This window comes from Sarcophilus harrisii, chromosome 5 (assembly GCF_902635505.1).
Source record: "Sarcophilus harrisii chromosome 5, mSarHar1.11, whole genome shotgun sequence".
Lineage (NCBI taxonomy): Eukaryota > Metazoa > Chordata > Mammalia > Dasyuromorphia > Dasyuridae > Sarcophilus > Sarcophilus harrisii.
In genome coordinates this window covers 118,081,452-118,107,871 of record NC_045430.1, presented here as the reverse complement: position 1 = coordinate 118,107,871, position 26,420 = coordinate 118,081,452, and the positions used below count along the sequence as shown (strand labels likewise).

At 32.0% G+C, this 26,420-nt stretch overlaps 1 protein-coding gene across 4 annotated transcripts in view; it reads left to right on the top strand.

Annotated features, from left to right (window-relative positions):
* SOX5 (SRY-box transcription factor 5) overlaps positions 1-24,174 on the top strand; it is a 446,382-nt gene extending 422,208 nt beyond the window's left edge. For all 4 annotated transcript variants that reach the window (XM_031938465.1, XM_031938463.1, XM_031938462.1 and 1 more), the window contains exons 12-15: positions 517-625; positions 4,589-4,762; positions 17,244-17,460; positions 19,201-24,174. In XM_031938465.1, coding sequence (XP_031794325.1) covers positions 517-625; positions 4,589-4,762; positions 17,244-17,460; positions 19,201-19,504 — 804 coding nt within the window. In that variant the 3' untranslated portion in view covers positions 19,505-24,174. The remainder of the gene's footprint in view (positions 1-516; positions 626-4,588; positions 4,763-17,243; positions 17,461-19,200) is intronic.
* Positions 24,175-26,420: the final 2,246 nt, after the last annotated feature.

Here is a 26,420-nt window from a genome sequence, read left to right as displayed (position 1 = left end):
TCAAATTGTGGTCCAAGTACTAGGCATTCACATTTGATGTACAGAGACTTGACAAGCAATTAGCAATGAATATTTAAGCATCTTCATTACCCTTGCATGAAGAATGCAGATGGCATTTAGGGAGATGGCAACAGAGGGCACTACTGTGAATTATGTTTCTATTATTTAGTCACCTGACTATTGGAGGACTCTCTTTGGGCCCAATGCCACATCTATACTTCAACAGTCTGGCTGGAAATGAAGCAGACATTTGAAATGTCAAAAAGCAGGTTGCTTCCATGAGATTTCTATGCGCATTTTGTGATTTGGGAAGTTTGGATCCAAGGAGCCAAACGTTTGTATCCTTAGTCATACCAAACATAAATTTCAAACCTCCATAAGTTTCTAGAACCTGAAATTCCTTGAGAAATTACCTGGATCATTTACCTTTATTCTCCTCATCTGGTAAATGGCTTGATGATTTTGCCTCTGAATATTCTTCATGACTACATTTATCTTGTCATTATTGTTTTTCAGGATAAAACAACACTAGAGAGCCTGACTCAGCAACTAGCAGTGAAACAGAATGAAGAAGGAAAATTCAGCCATGCCATGATGGATTTCAATATGAGTGGAGATTCTGATGGTTAGTGAAAATTATTTCTTCCCAGTAATGTGCAGAAAGATCTACTTGTTGCAATAAAAGGACAAAAAATTAAATAAATAAAGCAACAAGAATTCCTACATTCCTTATTCTTGTACCTACTTTTCCAGAGTTTTATATATTCATGGCTTATTTTTATGCCTTATACCAAACCTATACCTTAAACATGTCTTTTACTTAGAACAAGGCCTAACCAGGATATATTTCCAATTATAAAAATGATGAGTCAAAAACAAACAGTGTCATGGAAGTACTAGAGTGGAAGTTGAGAAATCTGGTTTCTACCAGCCATTAACTTACTATATGATTTTAGGCAAATTGTTTCATCTTTTTGAGCCAGTTTCCTCTTCTATAAAGAAAAAAAAAAGGATGTTAGATTCAAGGTCTTCTACCTAAAGTATCCACCAGCTCTAAAAGTCTATCCATCTATGAAATAAATAGGGTCATACAAATAAATCTTTCCTGTCATGTCATTTGTTATAAATATATACTAAGAAAATGCTGTTAGTTATCAAAATTTATCTTCAGGAATTTCTCTTGCTTCCTAATTTTGAATACCCGATTTGCATTTTAACATTATCTTATACTTTCAGTAGCCACCATATTTTCATTTCTTTGCCCAAGCTGTCATAGCAGCTACCCAAATATAAGCTCCCCATAACCCATGTTGAAACTCCCCCATCCTCTATCTTCTTCTAAGCTCTTTGTACTATTTAAACTATCAAGGTGGTAAGTAGTCAAATTAGATACACTTATGAGTTAAGGAATAAGTTAATTCCTTTTAACCCACACTTACATTAGAAATCTTATCTCTATGAAATGCATATATACTTTAACTGTCTTCCTGAAGACAATCTCCATTGTCTACTCCAAAGGAATGACTTGGAATAATAGGCCAGATAGCAAGGAAACTAGCACCATAGCAAGCTAATGAGGAAGATATTTTAAGTCAGATGAATTTTATAATAGCCCTCAGATCATACCTTTTGGTCATCTATTTTGCTTTTGTCTAATCCTGCTCAAAGATCAAATCTACATTAACTAATTAAAAATAAAACTCAAGTAATTTTATGGCTGAGGAGAAAACTTAATGTTTGTTTCATACATATGTATGTCTGGGGCTTGAATTCATCCATATAATCTCGCTCATTTTTAAAAACTATGTTAGGCTAATGCAAACCTGGCTCAAGTACCAAGGCATTTTTATAGATTTAATGAAACACTGCCAATATTATTTTCTATTTTTATGTGACTATAGAGGTGTAAGAACAAGTAAAGGAAGAAATGCATGTAATTGTTTTTCCCAGTGAAATGCCTTTCTAGGTCCCCAGAGTTAATTCCAAGGGTCACAAAGATGATTAGGTTTTCTATTCCATTCACTAACATTACTCTAAGAGAATAGTTAGGTGGTAAATGTTACCTCTCTGTCATTAAAAGGTAAAGGTAAAAATCAATGTACAATTAATGCATATTCCAGTAGAGATTTTGAAGCAGATTTCATAACTTAACCAGCTTTCAAATTGAAAATGGGTACAGAGAATGCAGAAGCTGTAGGAAATGCTTTTCCATGCCTAGCTAGTTTCTGATCTTTCACAGCCTTCCACATACTAATATCAATATCAGTATCCATTTAAGGGTTACAAGTCCTCAGCAACAATACAATTTGAGGATGTATTGTTCTTAGAGAAAAAACTCTACTTGTAATACAGATCTCAATAGGTCCTGTCTCATGATTAATCTTGAAAGTTTAAGGGTACTATCTAGCCAAATCACATGTGGTTGAGTTCATGCATACTATTTACTCAGTCCATGATTGTTCTTTTGGGCAATATGACTTTAATACACATTGAAGATCTTCTTTAACTTCAGATATAGGAGTCTGTTGTTAGACACAAACCTAAGACAGGCAACTTCTTCTAATTAACTTAAGAATGAGATAGCATTCCATGGCATTGGAAGGAAGCTATGATATTGGGGTGAGCAGGGTGACCAATTAAGATAATACTCATTTAAATGGATGAATAACTTTGGAAGAAATTATTGGTATCTTAGAATATTTAGCTTCAGAGAAAGCAAGGGTAGAGGAGATAGGGGTATGATTCAAGCCTTTTGCAAAAGTTACAAGGAAAATAAAACAGAAACATTTAGCATTTAAAAATACTTAGAATGAAAGAAATATTCCAAAATGTAGTCACTCTTTCAGTTTCAACATATTGTCAATGATGCTGCTGATGCTGATAATTATAGATTGATCCATCTCTTAACTTTACTTTTCCAAGAAGAAATTAATAAATCAATAGTACTTAGAATGGTGATATATAATAACACATAAAGATCACCAGGACCTAAAAAAAGATGAACTTTTTTTTGGCACTAAAAAAAGATTGCTTATTTTTTGTGTATTTTGTAAATTTTAAGTTATATAACCATTTTGCAATCTACCTCAACAGTCTTAAATATTAAAACATCAAAAAGATTTTTTAAAATGTTTTAAAATTTTGCATTTGGGAATACTTATATACCCTTAAACTTTCATGAAGGCAGAGGTCATGACATGAATATAAACCAGCTGTATGTAAAAGATGAAAAATTCCTATTTGGTCCAGTTTTAGTTGGTAACTATGAGTCCTTTAATCTGAAAAATTCTTATTTCTAGATGTTTTGCTGCAATGATCTTCTGGCCTCCGTGAATTGCAGTTGTTTCTTTGGGGAAAATATAAAGAAATGCAAGGAGTTAATTTATTTTTAACTAAAGTATTATAATCTACCAAGTTTCACTCTGTTATTCTTATAGACCAAGAAAGTGGCAAAGCTGATGCGGCTGTTGTAAATGTAGGCATTGAGAACCAGTTGCTTAGTGTTCTTAAGTACTAATTTGTTTTTCATTCTTTATATTCATCATCTAAGTTAGGTACCCTTGGAAGCTATATTAACTTAAAGGAAGTAATTAATGTAGTAAGATAGTAACTTAATAAGTATTAATATGGAATAGTTCTTCATTACCTAGCAGAATTAATGTGACTTCCAAAGGTATCTAACACTCTAAGATTGTAACAATACTGGCAAAATCTAGCTTATTGAATCTCTATCAACTGAGTTACTCCAAAGAAATGTTTATTTTATATAATTTCTTTGGATTAATTCAGCTGATAGGAGGGAAAACTACTTAAGTGGATAGTTTTATATATTTTGAGACTATGGTTATGTATTTTGCATATGTAACTACATGTTAATGCATTTGCTCTTTTCGCTATCACTTTCAGATGTCTATTTCATTTTATAGTCTATCATTACTATGCCATTTTGTACATTTACAAGCATGCTATTTCAAATAAATAAATGAAATTCAAACACATACTAGAGATATGTTTGTCACTTATTAGCTAGGACCTCTTGCAATTTGTTTTCAAATTTTCATCTAACGGTAACTATATTTTAAAGAACTCTTGCCTAGAAACAAGTTATATGTATTCTTGGGTATATAGCAATCTTTTAAGTTCCCCTGTAATTTTCTCTCCAATTATTATGTTTCACTCAAAACTGACTAGATTTTGTATTTTTCATGCTACAAAAAAGGACTTTTAACTTTTTTCACTATTTCTACTGCACTAATTATGATTTTCTGGCCCCAATCTAAGGGTACCACATCCAACTCAGAGAAGAAATCATACAACAGACTACTGTTGTAGGACTATAAAAGTAAATGAGTGTACAGCACCAAGTTCATTAAAGGAAGAAGTGTTACAACATGATTCCAAACATAAATCTACTGTTTATTAATATGAGACATAATTAAAACCTATCCCCAAAACCTGAAGTATTTTTAATAGAGAAGGGATTCATACTTTTAAAATCTCAAAATTTACTTAAATTAGTTGACAAAATGCAAATATAATCCTGTAATTATTTTCATTGTATGTATATGGTTTTGTTTGTTTCTTTTAGGAAGTGCTGGAGTCTCAGAGTCCAGAATTTATCGGGAATCCAGAGGACGTGGGAGCAATGAACCTCATATCAAGCGTCCCATGAATGCTTTCATGGTATGGGCTAAAGATGAACGAAGGAAAATTCTTCAAGCCTTTCCTGACATGCACAATTCCAACATCAGCAAGATACTGGGTAAGAGATCTAGATTAGTAATAGGTAAAATAAGTATACTTTTAATTATCAGTTTTTACAGTTTATAAAAAAGATTTGTAGGGCAAAATAATTCAGGTTATCTGTGAATATAGAGTATGCATAAATATTGGAATATTTTTCAGTGATAATATGCTTATACTAACATTTGAATAGTGAGATGAAAATTGTTTCCATAATTAATTTGGTTCTTGTTCTTCACCAATTTCAGTGATGTATGTATGTATAGATATAGATAGATGTAAATCTACATAAATTATATGTGCACCTAAAGTACACATATAATTCTTTCTAGCCTTGATTTACAGAACTATTTTAAAAACCAACAACAAAAAGACATTTTTTTCTGTCTTTGCAGCTTTCAGTGTAATTTGGAAGCAATATAAACAAAAGCTACATTCAAACACACAAATATATATACATATACATACATATATATATGTAGGAAGAAACAGAAAATCCACCATGTTTACAGAAAGTAAACACCTCAGTTTAAGACCCAGCAAAACTTTTTTTTTCATTTTCTTTGTCCTTCTACCTGAATGCCTTCTCTTTCTGTCACTGACATCAATATCATCATAAAATAATATATTAAACATCATGAGGAAGTTAAATATATTTCTGTATTAGAAGTGTTCATAATGAAAACAGAAAATAAATACTATACTAAACCAATAAATTACTACTTGGAGAATAAATAGTAAATGAGTCATTTCTTTCAAGGGGTGCAAAGTAGTAAGTAACAAATATGTAGTAAATATACAAAAAAAAAAAAAAGAGTTCTTATAGAGGTTTCTGATTGAGGAAAAAATCTGCTACTAATGTAGTTGCCATTATATATCAGTTGTTACGTCATCTTAAAGCTATGTTACATAAGGTTCCATGCAACAGATATTGAACAAATCATTTTGTCTTCTGTGAGTTTATAATCTCTATTCTCTGCATCTAAGTTTTGGAAGGGTTTATATTTGTATGTAAAATACTTTGAGGTCTTTAAACTACACAAATTCTTCTTTCTATATAAAAAACTATTCTGCTTCATAAAAAAGAATTATGAAACAATAAATGAAATGAATACAAACACATAAATTAACATTGTAAACATGTGTATGTATACATATAATTGGCCCATTTGTAAATTTTTATTCATAATAGTTTTATTAAAAGTTTTTGTTGTTGTTGAATAAGAAGTTATAAATAAGGGAGGAAATATAAGGCTACAGTAAATCAGATGTTTCAATTTTTTTAAAAAAGAGAATATATTATGCAAACTATAGGCCAGTGACCTTGATTTCAATTACAGCCAAAATTCTAGAACATATTATTAATGTTATTAGATTAACATCCAGTATAGAAAACTAAGTGAGCCAGCATGTCTTCATCAAGAACAATTCATTCTGAGGTAATTTCATTTTTTTAAAAAATAGTTATTAGATTGAGATAACTGTAAATATAATTTGTGTTAATTATAGCAAAACATTTGACAAAATCCCTCATTCTTTTCCTATGAAAAAATATGAAGAGATACGGGATAGAAAATAAAAATATATAAGCATTCATAACTGGTTGAATGAGCAGAACCAATTAATTAATTGTCATTAATGTTTTAATGTCAGCTTGGAAAGAGGCAGCCAATGGAAGGCCCTATAGGGATTTGCAGTTGACCTTCTACTGCTTGGAAAAAGGAAGAGATGAAATACCTACCAAGTCTACAATCACTTAAAACTAGGAGGGGTATCTAAGATTATAGATAAGAGTCATTATTCAAAAAAATCTTATGAGAACAAATATGCATTATTTACCCTTGGCTCATAAGACCAACTTCACAAGTACCATAAGAGGAAAACATAAAGAAAATGGTTGTTTGGGAGTTTATTAGGCTACAAGATCAATGTAAGTCAAAAATGCATTCTGGCAGTTAAAGTAGATTGTTTTAAGCCACATTAGGAGAGACATATTTTCCAGGCCTAGGGAGGTCCCTAAAATCTACTGTATTACTCTCTAATCAGATCATATCTAAAATATTATCTTCAGGGTTTGGGCACCAAATTTTAGGAAATCCTGTTAAATTGCAGAGCATTCACAGATAGGCAATCAAGACTGCAAAATGATAGATGAGGATGAATTCATTTCAGTGGGGATGCTTGTCCTCAAGAAAAAGAGACTTTATTATGATATTGAATGATGTTTTCCAGTATTTGAAGGATAGTCATATTGAAGAGAATTTAGATTTACTATGCTTGGCTCAGGAAAGAATTAGAAAAATGATTAGACAGTGCAAGACATAAGCCTATTTTAACGAAAAACTTTGTTAACAACTAGAGATGTCTAATCAGATGACGATATTTCATCATTTTAAGCAAAGACTAGATAATCATTTATCAGTTGTGTTATAGAGGGAATTCCTTATTCAAGTATAGGTTGTACTTGGTGACATCTGAGATTACATGATGATGAGAATCAGAAATACTACAGTATTAATGAAACAAAATGATATTTTGTCAAATATTCCCAAAATACCTAAATGAAACAAGAAAGATAATACTATTTTTTGGTTATTTTTTTTTAAAGAGTATACTATAATTACAGTAGTATGATTTAATTATGTCAGGTACCCTTTCATAGAATAAGAAAAGGTATTGCCTAAATTTAGTTCTTTTTGAGGTTAGAGAAATATCATTTATACAGAAAGCAGATTAAGGGGTTGTATAGAAGATATGCCCTCAAATATCTATTCCTAAATAAATAAGTCATCTATTGAAATCTACAAGATTATTCTGAGCTAGTTGCCCATTTCATACAGAAAGTACAAAGAGAGCTTGATTGTTTTGGATAACAACCTCCGACAGCACGCTGCTAATTCATTCTGCTTAAAACAGGCGCTTGAGCTGGGTTGACATTTTACGTGGTCTCTGGGGATCCTAGTTGACATTTTAAAGGGCTTCTAAGCATTTTATAATACCCTAAAATCTGGTTTTAATAAGCCATTCTGCTGAAATTGTTAACATAAGGAATCACCTTTTACTGTTTGGCACTAGATCAGGGGGATATGGGGACATCTTTTTTTGATTAGATATACAGTAGTTGGAGTAAAATGTGTAAATTCATTACAGACCGCATAGAGGTGACAGACCGTGTAGCTCAGTCCAAGCTCATCCTTGTTTTGTTGTCAGTTTTAGAAGAAAAGGAGAGCTCTTTAAGACAATGTGAGATGTTTCCTTTATTTTGAACATCAAATATTATTTTCTGGTTTGAACCTTCTTCCTTTGCAATCAAGAGAAATAGCTGAATGTCCTCCTTAACAAACATATTTCAAAGGTCTCCTTTTGATTGCAAAAGACCAATCTTTTGAAATCAGCAGGTCTCTCTTAACTGGCCCAGGGTGAGTAACTAGAGACTCCCAGATCAAGTGGGCATTTTCATCTCTTTGTGAGGTTATCTAAAATGGTCTTTTCACCATCCATTCTTGGTTTATTTGGAGGGAATTGTACCACAGCTTTGTGTAGGGGTCACAGGAATTTTGTTTCCACTGAAAATAGCCTAGAATGGGTCAATATTTTTCATGGGATAATTAGAAAATATGAACTATATCATGACAAAAAAAAACCCTTTAAATATAATTTATCTAAAAAAATATATAATTAGCAGAAAAGTCTGCATTTATTTCATAGTTATATTTAAAGTATTTGGGGAGTAATCATACCCAAAAAAATTCCTAGGAATCATTTGCTGACACCAAAACATGTTGTCAATGTGGTTGGTTGCCAAGACAAGATCCTAGAATGCCAAAGAGGTGACAAAAGTTGTACTTGTCATTAGCAAAAATGTTATTTTCTTCTCCTAGCTTTTTCCCCATATACATATTACATCTAAATGTACATCAATATGTTTTCTATGGTATTTCAAAAGTGTCTGGCATTGTTTGCATCATTTCTCTCAGATAGTTAATATTATTATTTTTTATTTGTTCTAAAAGTTGATATGATTTTAGTTCTCTTTCTACATGAAGTTTTTAACTGGAAGATAGCAATTTCTTTGTTCTTGATGCCATCACCTCTTTACAAAAAATATTTCTTAAATTTTCATTTATTGATTAGTAAAAAAAAGTTTCAATGATCTTAGAATATCCTTATGAGACAGAAGAAAAGTAAGATTTTGAATATAGAGATGGCTAGATTGAACCACACAGTTCAGAAATGGCTTAAAGATTAAACAATAAACATTTAGAAATTTACAAAGTGTAGTATAGTATTTAGAATCACCATTAATCATAGTGCTGCTATCATTGTCCATGCATGTGAGAAAGAATAGTTTCTTTCCTCTTTAGAAAGTTTTGATGGGAAGATATATTATTGCCATCTTTTATCCCCAAAGGCTCAATCCTTTTTTTTTTTTTTTTATGTTCCTTACTCCCTAAATATACTATCTCTATACTTTGATCAGCATTTGAAAAAATAGCAAATTTCACTGTAAAAATGCCTAGTGACTCACTCCTGAAGCCAAGAATTATATGCAGTAGATATTGGAAGATTACTAGATTAGGAGCCAGAAGAAAGATTCTTCAAGCTTCTATTAAAGTGTTGTTTCCTTAGAAAAGTCAATTTCTCAAAGTCTATTTCGTCATCTGTATAATAGGGATTATCTACCAAGCTCACTATGAGGATTTTATGAAATTTGGTAGAAATAATAACCAGTTATTATGATTACAAATCTATTTGCATTATAATAATATTTCAGTATAGTATGTTTTTCCTTATGTATAATTTGCTCTATCTTGATTAGTAGCAATTCTTGAAATTCTTCAGTTATTGGAATAACTCAAGTTTCCAGTCATGTAGAATTCTACATAGATGTTACACTGAAATAATATATTTGTGAAGACTCTATTTTATGGATTAATCTACAAACATAACTCCATCAAAGTAATCAAATAAGTTTAGGATATCATGTAAATAACACACACAAAAAAATACTAAAATTGGTTAGAATGATTTGGTTTTTTATTTACACAGACTAAGGAAAGCTATCTGATATGAAAATATCGAGGGAAAAAATCTTTCTAGTTATTCAATATTAAATACAAGAAAAGATTAGTTTTTTATTTGATATCTATCATAAAAATAATATTGAAATAGTTATCCCAAGGATAATGAACCTTTTTATTTTTATAAGTATTAGGCTTCTGAAGCAAAACACATTTCTTTACAATATGACAAATGCTATTTTTAACAAGAAAAATCAAATGAAAGAACATGCTGAAATGATGATACTTGTCTTTGCTTCCTTAAAGAACTCAGAATAAAACATTTAGTACCAGTATATTCTAATGGAATAAACATAGACCAGACTGTCAGAAGATCTTGAATTCTTGCCATTGCATCAACAGTGTCTTTTGAAAAAAACACTTCACTTTTATAAAATGAAAATAATAGGACCACAAGAATTATCCATGAGAACATACATCCATTCCAGAAAAGAAATCAACAAAACTGGTTACAACTGCTGGTAATTTGGTTCAATTCAACAAGAATTTATTGTACACCTATTATATTAATGGCAATATACTAGGCATGCAAGGACAAAAAAAATTCACTTAAGGAATTTACATTTAACATATGCATTTATGAAGAAATATAGATATGTATAAGGTATTCATAGATCAAATACAAAGCAATTTCTTTTGAAGAAATGTGGAGAAAACACAATTATAGAAGTTAAAGGCCTCCTCTAGGATTTGAATCCTTGAGTTAAGATGTTAGGAAAAATAACATACAGAAGGACAGAGTCAGGAAACAAAGTACGAAGATGACTGTGGCTGGAAAAGACAATGGTTAAAGTAAAATAAAGTGAAATAATAATAAAAAATAATTACTGCATCATTCTTCTGGGAGACAACACAAAAATCCTTGGGGATTTTTGTATGAAAAACTATGAAATTAGAAATACAATTAAATGTGAAATGTTAACAGTAGTTAACAGTAAAATGCTAAACTTAAGTATTTTAAGTTTGTAAAAATTTCTTTATATCAACCCTGGGAGGCAGATAGTGGCAGCATTGCCACCCTTATTTTTGAAGAAGAGGACACTGAAGTTAGGAAGGATTAACAGAATCTCTCCCATGATGATACAACTACTAAATTATTAGAGTCAGACTTTGAATGCAATTCTGATTCCAGGTCAAGAAGTTCTATGATCTTTTTGTTTAATTTTTATTAATTTCGTTAATTGTAATTTCTCTATCTAGCACTAAAAAAAATACTTTTTGGAGTCATGTCTACTTTAGTGAAGTTTTTTTTTTTTTTTTTTTTAATGTACTTTGAACTAAAAATATAAAATTCTTTGGGTAAGAATATCAAATATATTGATATTTATAATGGATATTTTTATTTGTCATGCTATGTGACTAAGGTGTGCATAGAACATAGGATAAATAATACGCATTTTATTTACTAGCCTATCATTCTTGAGCCACATATCATAGGCTAACATTATGTTAAAAAAAATATCTGCTCTTGAAAAATTCACAGTGGATTGTAAACATCTCCATTTGGGTTACGCAGGAATAATGAGACCTTGGAATTTCTGCATCAGATACTTAGGCACAAAAATCCTAAGAAATAATAGAACTCTGCAATTGGAACTAGTCTAATTTTACAAAAACTAAAACTATGAGAAAATGAATTTGTAAGGGAGAAGCTTCTACCTTAGTAGTCCTTTTTATCTCTGCAGTGGAGGCAAAAAGATTTGTTATTTGTTCTCTAGAACCATAAATGGTTTTTCAATTATTAAAGCTTCTCTTTAGTTATCTTTTCATTTTCATTATTGTAGTCATATATGTATATTCTTATAGTTCTATTTGTTTTTTATTCAAAGTTCATACAAATCTTCCTGTTCTAAAAAAAAAAAAAAAATCTTATACTAATTTTAAAAAAGTTTTGAATTATTTAGTTATGGATCATGTCCGAGCCTATATGCAACAATTTTTTTTTTTTGAAGTGAACAAACTTGCTTCTGATACAGGAACTGACTTCATTAAAAAAAAAAAAAGGATAAAATCAAGGATTCACTTTTGGGATTTAAACTTGACAAAGATTTTAGTACATTCCAAGGAAAGCTAAATTAATAGGAATACAATGGAAACACAGTGTGCTAAATTTCTTCTACATCCAAAGACTGATTTCCTATAGGCCAAATATTTCTATTAGATTCAGAGGCTGTGAGCTGATTGCTTACACTCATGTCTGAATTGTAATGAGCAGAATACAACTGCAAAGTTGTTTTACAATAGTTATTTAAATAGTATTGTCTTTATCACCTCCACTTTAGTGGAACGAATTTTGGTTTTTATAAAGTCAATTAACTAACATTTATTAAGCACTAATTGTAATGTTTTATTTCACAAAAAATGCTGTATTCATAAACCAGGTTTATTTTCAGTTACTCCCAAATTGGTGGATACTTAGTATGCTTCCAGTTCTTTGTTACCACAAAGAATACTCTGCAACTTATTGTTTCAGCCAAACATTTTTCTTATTTTTGTTTTTGTGGAAAGTATGATCAAGAGAATTTATGAAATAGGCCTAATAGCTAACCAAATCTATGTAAACCCTTACAATTATAACATTTTAAATTACGAGAATCCTTGCATGAAAATTCCAAAGTAGCCCTATTGCAAAAGTATTTTATATATTTGTATCATGGCTTTGAAAATGATCTTAAGGACTTTTTTTTTGTCCTCATCTGGCAAATTCCCCATGAATGAGTTGGATACTTGAGACTTTAAGAGTTTAGTATTAGATATCTAAATAGTATGATTTGACGAACATAATTCATATTGCTGATACTTGTAGCAGTAGGTATATGAAAGCAATAATAAATCCAAAAGTATGCTATTTAACAATTGGGTTTTTAATTATAGAAAGAGTATAATAAATGTACTGTTTTTCAGGCTTAGGCTTTCATGCTATGAGGATAGGGTATGTTTTTAGGATTTTTGTTTGTTTTTCTAAATCAGAACCAGGTACATAACACGAGTATCTGGACATTTAAAAAATACATGTATTTTTAGCATGAAAATATTGTAAAGAGATAATTATACTCCTTTTTGTAGACCACGTTGCCTAGACTAAATATACCCATTTACAAATAGGCACTTTGGAAAGATGGCAATTAACAATAGTGAAGTTACCTGTCACTTGAGATAAGCAAAGTAAATAAGCTTTATGAACTTTGCTTTGATGACTCTGAAAGCCAAACAAAAGCAAAGGTATTAGTTCCTAGGTGAGCTGGGCCATTCTTCTGTTTATTCTGTTTATCTTCCCTGAGCTAATATACTTAATGGTTTTAAAATACCCTAAATGTTTTATTTTTCAAATTTGTGGAGAACTACACTAATCACTTGCAGATAGGTATGCCTATCTGCCAATGAACTGATTTCCCCATATGAGCTATAATATAAATATAACAATATCAGTAAAATCAAGGAATATAACTATGAACTTGCATGGAGAATTGAAATGATTTAACAACAAAAAATAAAAACTCCCAAGAAGTTTGTTATTTTTTTGTTTGTTTTATACAAACTAAAATGGAATTGGAGAGCGAAGGGGGAAAGAGAAAATAATTTCTGGTTGATATTGCTTGTCTGTGAGCTAGCAAAGGCACCTGGTAATTGGAGTTCATCTTCCAGAGATGAGAACTCCTGTTGCTTCCAACTTGGAGGGAGTTTCCTGACTTGGAAATTCCTTATGCACATGACATCACAGATATAGTTTCTTCTAGTATTATAGATTAACTCAAGTTGAAATTTTACTTCAAAAATTATTAAAAAGCTATTAAATTTATATATCTGGGGAAGGAAATGGCAAACTACTCCAGTATCTTTGACAAGAAAACCCAAAATGGAATCATGAAGAATTGGATATGACTGAAAAATGACTAAGCCTACCCTCCTCTAAGAAAAATATAGACTCAAAAAAAATCATCAGCACACTCATTTTTCTCATTTTGTATTTAGCCACTGAAGTGTAATACATACGTGTACAAATATGTATATGTATACATATGTGTATATAGTTAATATATATTGTATACTTATTTTATATAAATATATTTATTGATAATTATAATAAATATATGTGGCAACATACACAAATATATCTGTGTGTGTGTTGTCAATGCCTATAATTATAAATGAATATTTAATATTCATTAATTTCACATACTTAATATTTATAAATGAATAATTAAATAGAACTTTTAAAGTTGGAATAATCCAGTACTCCAATATATTTATGATCCCATTATATACTTGCTAATAACTCACAACTTATCCATGTCTGCCTGTTCTATGCAGTACCCCTTATGAAGATGTATTTTTCCCCATTATTTCATGGATTACCATAGCTGAAGAATTAACCAATAAGTGACCAAACTACTGATGAGAAGTTTCTTTGTCACAAGCAAAATGTGAGTCCCATGGTGGTCCCAGCATCACAGACCTTGCCAAAGCTTATACTTTTCAGATCTCACAGAAACATATTCACACCTTCATCAGATATAGAAGAACTTTGAGAAGGACAGTGGATATATTTAATCTAAATGATGGCTATACTGGTGTGTGGGTGTGGTGTATGTGTTTGCACATGTGTATGTAACTATATATACATTTTAGGTGACCATGTTACATAATCTGTAGATCTGACTGAGCCCAGACTTACATCTTCATCTTACATATCCGCCTACCCTCTTGTGCTCTTGGATGCAGTAACATTGGTCTCCTTGTTGTTCCTGGAACAGGATACAGCTTGTAGACTTCAAGCATTTTCACTGCCTGGATGTTTTCCCTCCTCATTTCTTGGCTACTCTGAAGTACCAGCTAAAATCCTAGTTTCTTCTGGAAGTCCTTCCTAAGCGCTCTTAATTTTAGTGCTTTTCTTCTGTTGATTTTTTTCATATTTATCCTATAAAGGGCTTGTTTGTACATAATATTTGTATGTTCTCCTCCATTAGATGTGAACTCCCAGAGGACCTCTGTGTCCTCAGCACTTAGCACAGTGTTGACACGTGTTATTCAGCCTTTTTCAATTATGTCCAATTTCCCATGACCTATGGTCATGGGGAATTGGACAGCTAGAGAGAAATGGTGGATAGAGTGCTGGGTCTTCAGTCAGAAAGATCTGAATTCTAATTCAGGCTTAGATACTTATTAGCAGTGTGACTGGGAAGGTCACATAATCTCATTTGTCTTAGTCTCTTCATCTGGAAAATGAGCTGGAAAAGGAAAGTGCAAAGCATTTCTTTGCTAAGAAAACCCCAAATGCGGTCAGTGAGAGTCAGACACAATTGATAAATGAACAACAGACATTGTTAGAAAGAAATATTTGTAAGAATGGCACCAATCTCAAAAGCTCTAATGCCATCTCTTTTTTGAATCATATTTGTGTTTTTGTTGGTATTGGAAATTCCTGGTGAAACTCCCTTCATCAGTGCAGATCAGCACAAACTCTGCAATGTATATTCTTAGATTAGAGAATTACTCAAGTTTGGAATCCAGTAAGTTTCAGAGCTAAAATCCAGAGCTTCCTGACTTTGGAGCAAACCACTACCACAGACTGCTTCTCTAATGTTCTTTTAATGCTAATTTGGGCTATGTTAATTGAACAATTAATTACATAATGAAGGAGATGATTGCTCTGCTTTTCTCAAATCTTATCTCAAGTTATAGGTGCCACTTTTTCAAAGGTTCTTTGACAAGATGGAGTATATCCAAAGGACTATTGGGAAATGAGTTGTCCAGTTAGCTAGTTAGATGAAGAGAAATATCAAATAAGTTCATAATAGTATCTCTTAGCATCTCAGAAATAGAAGTTGTCATCATCACAAAGCTGCATATTACCTTTTTAGGCAACTCTTTTAGGAAATTATTCTTCAAATTAAACTAAAATCTGTTACCCATTGGTCCTAGTTCTGCTCTCTAGATCTACAAAGAATACACTTTCAAAATGTCATTTTTGATTAGGGAACTTAAAAATGACTCATAGAGTTTAAAGAAACAACAGGATCTATATGTGTGTGTGGTGCTTAATAAATAGTGAATTTCTTTTTACCCCATGGGACCACACAAGGAGAGTGCCCTCTCCTTATGCAGAGGTACAACCTGTTCTGATACAATAGGTCATATCAATTTTGGAACATATACAGATACAGACTGTTTTCTATTTGTTTACTGTGTGGCAAAGAGGGATTTTTTTGATTGGCTGCTAGACCAAAATGCAAGGTGCATACGAAAAGCAATGACCAGTTATATCAATCCCTCTCTCTGACTGCGTTCAAGTAAGGAGGATGAAATATAAGCATCTGAGGAGAAAAACCTTTATTCTTCTTTCTTCTTGGGCTGTGATTAATCAAAAGACCTCTTTCCCATAGTAATTTTATAAGAACTAGTCATAGCATAGGTGCACGTAATCCAGAGTTTATACTAGGCAGAATGATTTCACACACTCATAAGCACTGGGCTTTCACTGGCCAGTATTTCATAACATTTGGATCAGATTTTGAATTCTTGCTTTGGAAAAAATAAGACTTAGAAGAGATAAAGTCTCCATTTAAATATCTTAAAAACTGACATTTTGAAAGTGTATTCTTTGTAGATCAGCAGAACTAGGACCAATGGGTAACAGATTTTAGTTTAATTTGAAGAGTAATTTCCTAAAAGAGTTGCCTAAAAAGGTAATATGCAGCTTTGTGATGATGATGACTTCTCTCTCTGAGATGCTAAGAGATACTATTACGAACTTATCTGATATTTCTCTTCATCTAACTAGCTAACTGGACAACTCATTTCCCAACATATTCCGCAATTTTCTATTTCCTTACTTTTGCTTACACCATTTTTTAATATCTTAAGTCTCTTTTTTTCCCCTTGCACTTTATTTCCCCCTTATCATCTAAATCTTACCTGTTCTACTTCTTCTCAATCTGTTTTGTACCCTTCTTTATAATACTCTACATTGTATTTTATTTATTTGGGTAAATAACATTTCTTTCCTCACTGGAATGGAAGCTTCTTGAAAGCAGAGATCACATTTATCTTTCTCCTTGTCTAACATAGCCAGTAGAAGTAATAAATAATGTTTCTATTAAAAATAATTATTTGTTACAGGAACACACCACAGTTTTAATATTTTTGCTGACATAATTTATTAATGTGAAATAAGCAAAAAAATAGCACTATTAATTATTATTGCTTCTGTAGCATGCCATGAACTTAGTCAAAGCTTCTCTTCTTTAAGTATTGGGATTTCATCTTATGTTGATAAGTCATATCCATTTATTGATATCCAAATTTAGTCTAACATTGTAATCTCAAATTTGCTTTTTTTTTTTCTAAATGCTTTTCCTTTTTAGGATGTTTTCAGATGCCTAGGTTAGAATGCTAATTCTATTTGCTTTTTCTTTAAAGGCTCTCGTTGGAAAGCAATGACAAACCTAGAAAAACAGCCATACTATGAAGAACAGGCTCGACTTAGCAAACAGCACCTGGAGAAATATCCTGACTACAAGTATAAACCCAGGCCAAAGCGAACCTGCCTTGTAGATGGAAAAAAATTGAGGATTGGTGAATATAAAGCAATTATGCGGAACAGACGTCAAGAGATGAGGCAATATTTTAATGTTGGGTATGAACCATTCATTATTTTTTTCTTCTAAACTGGGGAAAAGTACATTTAACAATATAGCAGACTCACTTAATTAGTAACAACTTGCCATTTTAACATGAGTAAGAAGAAAGCCTGTTTGAAAACTGTCAGCCTAATCCCCTAGAGGTAATGAAAATTAAATAAAATAATAAAGGATTGCATGGAGTAATGGATAGGGAGCTATCCTTGTCAGAAATACCTGAGTTCTGACATACACTGTTCATGTGACTCTGGACAAGCTTTTCAATTTCTGACAGCTTTAGGCAACAACACGGCATTGAAGAGAATGTGCCATCCTAGACAATAAAGGAAATTTTCTCACCTAGGACCTACCTATATCAATGATTATCCTTTATAATAATATTATCAGCAAACATTTATGTAGTACTCTTAATTTAGCAAAGCATTCATTTATTAAATAAATTAATTCATATGAAAAGTCATCTAACTCTTAAGTGAAATTTGACTGGCAATAGCTTATCAAACAGTCTAAATACAAAAGATCTTCAACTAAAATATTTTAAATTTGTGAAAACAAGGACAAGTCACTAGATCTATAAATCCTAAATTATATTAGTTCTTTGGTTCATTAAATGAAATTCTGTGAGTTTTATTTTTTAATACGTTTACATAATAATAATTGTTCAAACAAGAAGTAACAGTTCACTTGAGGTCAGTGTGTCATGAAGCCTCTTTTAGGCATAAGGAAATACTTGACTGGTAGAGAGGGAATGTTTAGATGAAAAAGAGGAAATCATAAACCATAACATATGATTCAAACCAAATATATAGTCTTTCAGAATCTTTGTATTTAGCATAAGGATTATCTTCACGGAACAGGGAGATTATAGGATAGGAAAGACTTCCATTCTTAATTGAGAATGTTCATTTTAGGAGATTCCAACTCTGTCTCATATGTTAAGATTTTTGAGTCTAGATTTTTAAAAAATGGTGACATTAAAATGTGCTGTCTATAATGGTACTTATACATGGAATATACCATCTCATATGGTATGGAAATAGCAAGTGCATATGTTTAAAACTGAGGTTTTAAGGACACTCACTTCTTAGAATAGTAAATCCTGGGTCTAGTGTGGCTGGAATTCAAAATATAAAAAAGCATTTTCACATCTTCCTCATAATCTTCCACTTTTCAAAAAAGGTTCTCCTTACTTCCTCCAACACTTTGAAGTAGTACACTGCTTAATTCTTCCCATTTCCTAGCACAATGCCATACATGTAATAGTTGTGCATAAATGAATAAGCCAGAGTGAACTGATTATAATCGACTTTTACCATAAATCTCCTTATCCCTCTCATTAGAGTTGCCCCAAACTGTAATGTAGATAGATAGTTACATTGTTTTAGTCTCAGTTTTGGGTTCTTTCTACTTCCCTTTTAATCACCTTTGTCAACTAAAATTCTTCTATCACCTTTGGATTTGAATTTTATCAGAAAGCAGATTAAAGACCTCTTTTGTCTATATAACCATAGGCTAAGAAAAGGGGAAAATTGCTGTAAGAATATAATATATTAAGTACAATTACTTATTGTACTTATTAAGTACAATTGGAATATAATAAGTACAATAATGTTAACTATTCGGAATCTGTTGCTTGAAGTCAGGAACTGATGACCAAAAAGTTATTGATTTAAGATGGGCAAGTTTACCACAGCTCCTGAAGTACCCAAATTCTCTTTTTATATTTCCAAACATAGGCAACAAGCACAGATCCCAATTGCTACTGCTGGTGTTGTATATCCTGGAGCCATTGCCATGGCAGGAATGCCCTCCCCTCATCTGCCCTCAGAGCATTCAAGTGTATCCAGCAGCCCAGAACCTGGGATGCCTGTGATCCAAAGCACTTATGGTGTAAAAGGAGAGGAGCCACATATCAAGGAAGAGATGCAGGCTGATGATATCAATGGAGAAATCTATGACGAGTATGATGAAGAAGAGGATGATCCAGATGTGGACTACGGGAGTGACAGTGAAAACCATATTGCTGGGCAAGCCAACTGATAAAGAGTCATACAATTGTTGTGACCTTAGAGGACCTAAAGAAGCCCCAGCTGGTTCATCTTTACCAGTGGCCAAGCACATTAACTTTCTCATACACTGACTGTTATTTTAACTGTTAGTCTTAACTAGTTGGGACATCAGCTGACTAATAGACCTCAGCCTGCATCAGAAGGCTTTGGAAGGAGAAAAAAATAAAACAGCAACAATATCAACAACAAGAGATTGAAATAAGCTATGGGTAAAATAATGCCAGTAATTCAGCTGCTATATCCAAGCACTGAAGTCTTACCCTTCAACTCTTTTTTTTTTTTTTAAATAAACTTTATGGCTGTTTGTTCTACAATGTTCTAGAAATTCTCACTCAGGTACACAGTGCCAACAAGTGGCTTGTGAATGTGTTTTGTTGTTTTGTGCTACAGTTTAAAAAAAAATAATAATTTTTTTTTGTTTTTCTTTTGGTAATGCACCTGACAGAAAAAAAAAGAAAGATAAACTTCTCTTTACTCCCTTCCACGGTCTCCATCTCTATACCTTTGCATATTTTAGGGGTGGATGTGTATGAGAGGGGAAGAGGGAAAGAGAGCCTGTTTTTGTTTTTGTTTTTATTTTTCTGCCATCTGACACCCAATAGGCAATTATTTTCTTCATTGAGGACTTGGTTCATCTATTGCACACCACACTGCGTCTTTGAGCAAGTGCCAAATTTGTACTGAAGTGTTGAACTAGTTCATTTTTTTGGTTTTATTTTCTGTTCTTTCTAAGTTAGGACAGTATTATGTCTTAGACAATCCCTTAAAGAACCTAATATACCAGCAGCTGGTGAGATTTTAAGTTTTTAATTTTTAATTTTTTTTTTTTTTTTTTTTTGGAAACTGTAGGTGCCGTTCTCAGGTGAAAAGAGAGAGAGAGAGAAAGAGAGACATAAAAAAATTTTAGAGAAAAATATTTTCTGACCTTGGATTTTTGTGTGTATGTGTGTATGTTTATGGTACTAATAAGAATAATATTGGACCATTGTGAGTAAAACCCACATCTGGGGATGAAATCCCACATCCTCTAAGTGACTGGTCTGGAAGTAACTTTGACCTTTAATTTGCACTTCAAATGACAACTTAACTTAATCAAGTATGGGGCTCAGAAATTATGTTTTTAAACTTCTAATATTATCTTCATGCGATGGTTCTGGTGGTCCTATTTAACAGAAGTGTGCATGTATAATACGGAAGCCACTAACAATAGACAACCTATTTACAGATGCCTTTTTCCCTTTGATGATTAGTTTCCCTAATCTTTGGCTATTTGAGGGCTTTATTTTGTTTCATTTTGTTTTTCCCTAAGATCTTTTGGCCTCTAAGATTATGCTTCACATTGAGTAAGTCTGGCCTTTTGGCAGAAATTGAGTAAGCATTTTTCTTCAACATTCCATTCTGCTCTAACCAGGAATTGGATCTGGTGATTTTACGAGATGTTGTGTTGTGTTAAATTTTTCCCCCATTTTCCTTTGTGATGAGATAGTCTCTTTGTATTTCATGACAGTGAAAATGACAAATATTTTCACAAAGTAGACAGCAGGATTCAATTAAAAAGCGACGACAGCCAAAGTAAATTGATAATATGTGAGCTCAAGCCACCATTGTCTGCTGAACTTGCCTTTGCTAAAAACATCCTCTAAAGACATTCTCCTGAGGCATGGTGTGCACATAGAAAGACAACAGGTGATGATTATTTTGTTTCTTTTTTGCTTGCCAAAGGGCCACTGAAAGTGTGAGGCCTTTGCAAATAAATGCCGACTTTCCAAGGAAATTGACAACAATGGTCATGAAACAGGATAGTATACCAACCAGTAATTTGGATGTGCGATGTTATTCACTCCATCTTTTTACTCAACCCGCCACTCCCTGACCTATACTCCTACCCCCACCAATTTGGATTTATACCTCTGAATAGGAACAAAACATCCTTTTCGTTTTTCTCTCTCTCAAAAGACTTGCTCTGGGGTTCTGCTTGGAGGAGCTATTCATATCCTGCATGTCAGAGATTTTGTTTCCTTTGTTCTTCTGTTTGTATTTGATGACTGTATATTTCAGTTGAACTGCCTCTTCTTGCTAGTGTTGTGATGATGATGATAATAATAATGGTCAGCTGTTCCCAGATTAGTAAATTATGTATAATTTATTTTTATTTCCCCTATTCTATTTTATTCTATTCTGAATTGGAAATGCAGCCAACAAAGCTGTTAAGATATTTAAAACTAATTTCCCTTCTCCAACTTCTTACATATATAGTACAAAAAACTATATATATATATAAATATATAAAATATATATACAAAAAACTCACTTATCCCAACATCTTTTTTCCCCTCCCTTTTTAAAAATTTTGGCCTCAGCAATGTCAAGTTCTGATGTTTATTATGAAGGAGTGAATTAATGGGAGTGTTGTGTTCAATCTTAATTAACTTCTGCTCTCTCATCACTCATTTTAGTTATTTAATTACCACAGTCATCTAGAGCCAATTTTTTGTTTTGTTTTGTTTCTTTTTTTTAAGCACTCTGTTTGGATAAGGAAAAACTAGACACTTGTTTTTATATCATTATTAAGTACAATGTGAAAACAGATTTTTAAAAATTTGTTCCCTGTCTTTGTGAACAAATTATTTCTGACTTATGTGGGTTCACCTCTCACGTTTGCTGGATGCTTATTTTCCACCATGTTATAAATATGCTTTGTTTTAATTTTGTGACTTTGGGCTACAAGAATACTTTGTTTTAGCTCCAGGTAGGTGCCATCAAGGCATTCATGGTTAGAGCCAATTATGATACCCTTGTGGAAAATGTCAAAACTTTTTTCTCCAAGGGAAAAGGCCACATCCTCTATTCTGGGTTGTTGTTCATTGTGAACTTTAACGAAACTTTAATTTTAAACTCAGACATAAATTTTACTAAATTAGATGTGTGCCAGAAAGACCGAGCAAGTGTGTTCTGGAGCATAAAGCAAGCCAACAGCCCTATATCATATTCCTCAGCTCTGCCATTTGACTTATTATATGGCACTCTGTGTTCCAGTTTTCCCCTACTATTTAAAAAAAAATATCATGCTAATTTATAAGATGATTTGAAGTTTATAGGTGAAAGATAATAACTTACTACGTTAACACATTGCCTTTTCTGTATTTGATGATTGACAATATTGTAATGTCATAAAGCCTTATTTTTCTCCTTGCTTTTGTTTGTACTCCATAGTACCCATGATAGATAAGCTGGAGAAAAACGAGGTAGTTTTCACCTAAAACCAACAACAGAGGTATTAGTCTATATTTTGGTTAATCTTGCTTTCCACTATTCCCCTTGTGTCCACACTCACTCCTTCCTATAGCAGCAGTTCATTGTAATACATTTGGTGAATATCTAAGATATAAGCACTGGAGAAAGTGGATTAAAGTTGCTTATATTTAAGCTGTTAAGAATTTGGCTGGTTACCTCAATGGAATGAAATATCAGTGGAATGAAATATAAACCTTTTCTCAATACATTCATGCCTTAAGTTAATCAAATAAAATTTTAAGTACATTTAATATCCACATTTAACAGCAATTTAATCAGGCCCCAGAAAGAACAGTAACTATTGTTCTAGCTTATAAATTAGTTTGGTAACCGAACAAATCCTCTTACAACAAATAAATATGAAAGAATATTCTTCTTTCATAAAATTAATTCAAAGATTTGGTTTATGCATAGAATTTTTCTTTACATAAGTCTATATTAGGAATTAAATTGTCTGTAACTTTTTTATATTCCACTTTCAGAAGTTCTCTCTTTTTTTTTTAATCCAAAGACATGTACAGTAATTTAGTCCCAAGGAAGCCTCTCATATCACATTTTAAATAAAAATATTTTACTTTCACCTATTCTACTAGGTGGATTGTCCACTTGTAACTAAATAATTACACACGGTATTCACATGTGTAGATTTATGAAATATTGGTCTACCAAGTTACTGACAAAATAAAAAGTATGGTTTTACAAGAAAAAATAAGTTCACTTAAAGTGGATTCAAGTAGCTCCTTATCTTATAGGGCAAGGGTATTTGTTTAGCTTGGCTTCTAGAGTACTTACATTTAAAATTTTTCTTCTATCAGTTTCACAGACTGAAGATGATGTCATGTTGGGTTTTCTACTGATTGATTTCTATCCTCCCCAGTGTTTCTGTCACTGGTTCGCTAAAACAGTATTTATATAGCTCCATTGGCTCTAAAGCTCTTAGTCCTTCTTACAGTTTGATTTTTACATGTGAAAAGGAAAAAAAAAAGAGAGAGACAATCAAATGCCTGGAGCTTAAAACAAAGTATGTGCAACCTACCATCTCACTTGAAATTTAATAAGAGAAATAATTATGTAAATATAACATAGAATTATAGATTTATATTTTGTTCATAACACATAGTGTAATATAAGTTGTATATTTTCATGTTTTTGGTTTTATGTTATCATTCATGCCACAATAAAAAGAAAATCGGAGTTTATGTACTCAAAAAAAAAAAAAAAAAAGATGTGGGTTGCCACCATCCTGTTTTTGTTTGTTTTTGTTTTTGTTTTTTTGCATTTCCCTTTTTCAGTATTACTGCCCTAAAAGGCACCAATAAAAACAGCAAATGTGTTCTTTACCTATTACATTGTGTTTCTTTTTCCCAATTCTTATTTCAGAACTGTGATCTTTAGTCATGTTGTCAAAAAAAACAAAACAGGAAATGATCATTTCTTTTTTGCTTTCAATGTAAAAATTCATTGTTGTGATTTTCAAAGGCTAAAAATACCATGACTGAGAGGACCTGAATGTTAGTTATGGCATGTGTATACACTAATCCATCACTTTAAAACATATTTGCATTTTTAAATGAGAATAAGGAAACAGATAGTTCTGTTTTAGGAAGATCAGGTTGAAAGAATTTAGTATACAGGTGAGTTCTTAAAATGGAAAATGACTATTTTCTGTGAGATTTCACTACCAATATTTTGGTTTTGATCCGAGAACTGAGTGTTTAATTCTTAGAACTAGACAATATTATTAGAAATAACAGCCAAATCCCATTGTAAAGCATCTCACTCTGCCACGAATTTTGATTATACTGTTGAATCAAGTAATGTCTCTTTTTTTTTATTTTTGCCCTGCTAGTTCTTGTGTATCTCTCATTTCCTAAAACTTATAAATATGTGTTCAATATGGTTTTTGATATGGATTCAATGATTTCATGATTTCTTGATATGGATTCTATTCTGTTCAGTTCCTACAAACATTAATTAAGTGCCTACCACTGCCTCAACCCAAGTTCAGGTCTTCATCAACCTTCAAATAGACTACTGTTAGTGGCCTATTAATTAATCTAGTCCCATTTCAATCCATTCTTGATACCCCTGCTCATGTAATCTTCCTATAACACTGTTTGAAGAAAATAATTCCCCTCCTCAAAGACCTTTAGGGGCTCCACATTACTTATGGCGCAACAAACTCTGTCTATCATGATCTGCAACCAATATACCATTTTGGTTTCATCTCAAACACTCAAAATTCCAGTTAAACTAAATTATTCACTGTCTCATAATCATGTCCTCAGCTTTCTTTAAGGTTCAGCTCAGGTGCAAGTCCTATAGGAAGTCTTTCATGATTCCAACTTTTTGTTCATTCTGTCCTCCTCAAATTTTCATGTGCATATTTGTCTTTTTTCATAATATTTTCTGCTTAGTAGAATGTAAGCTCTTTCAGAGCAGACTGTTTTTGGTTTGTAGCGCTGCACTTCCAATACCTAGCAAAATGCCTTACACAGAAGAGGCTTTTAATAAATACTTGCTGAATTAAATTTAAAGCATTAATGATATGTAGGTGTAAGGCTTCTGAGTAGTCTACAAGCCTTTGGCCTCTTATTTCTCAAACATGTCATTTTTCTCAATCCATTTTTTTAAACCATTTTCCTTATGCCAACCTCTGCCTTGAAGTTGCTGAGAATCAAAAGTATATATTAACTTGCTTTGGAGTGTCTAATCTAGTTCACTGTAGAATTTTTCTACCTCTTCATCTTCTGCAACAGATTTTGACACATAAGAGTTACTGTTGTAGATCAAATGAGATCAAACATATAAAGTGCTTTGAAAATCTTAAAGCACTATGTAAATGTTATTATTATAATAAGCTATTACCTTCCTGATCATCTTTTTTTCATTTGCTAATCTTTAGCCTGGCAAGATATGTTCCATGAAGTGATTTTTTTTTCCATTGTCTTTAGACATAGAATGAAGACAATTTTGCAAAATCCATTGCTTCTCTAAGAACCTGAGATCCATTTTTCCATTCAGTTGTAAATTTTTTTTGTCTTTTTGTCTCATTTATCATGAAAAGATCAATATTGATGTGTTTCAGTACTTCTAATAGCATATCAATTGATTGGTTATTGGTCAACAACCTCATCTTTAGAGTACTTTCATTAAATTAATTTTAACAGACTCAGCACTGTGTGATTCTTAGCATTTTATATGCCCTTTGACCACTCCCCTGGAGCTTTTCTAGTATAAAAGAAGTGTCACCTGGATGGAACATTTTATATATTTTAGTTTTGTGGGAAAACAGTCCTGAAGTATTCATAATTAAGTAGGTTTACTACTTGCTGAATGACTGTGCCAAAAGCAGAGTTGTTAATGGTTCAATATCAACTTAGATGGTTTCATGAAGTGTCCCAAGGAGTACTTAGCCAATGCTGTTTTGAATTAAATAAAGACAGAGATATCATATTTATCAAATTTGCAGAAGACACAAAACAGAGAGAGGTAACTAAAAGAAATGGATAACTGAGTTGTGGTTAAAAAAAAAATCCTGACAGGCTAGAAAAATAAAAAAGATACAATTGTAAAAAGAGAAATATAAAAAT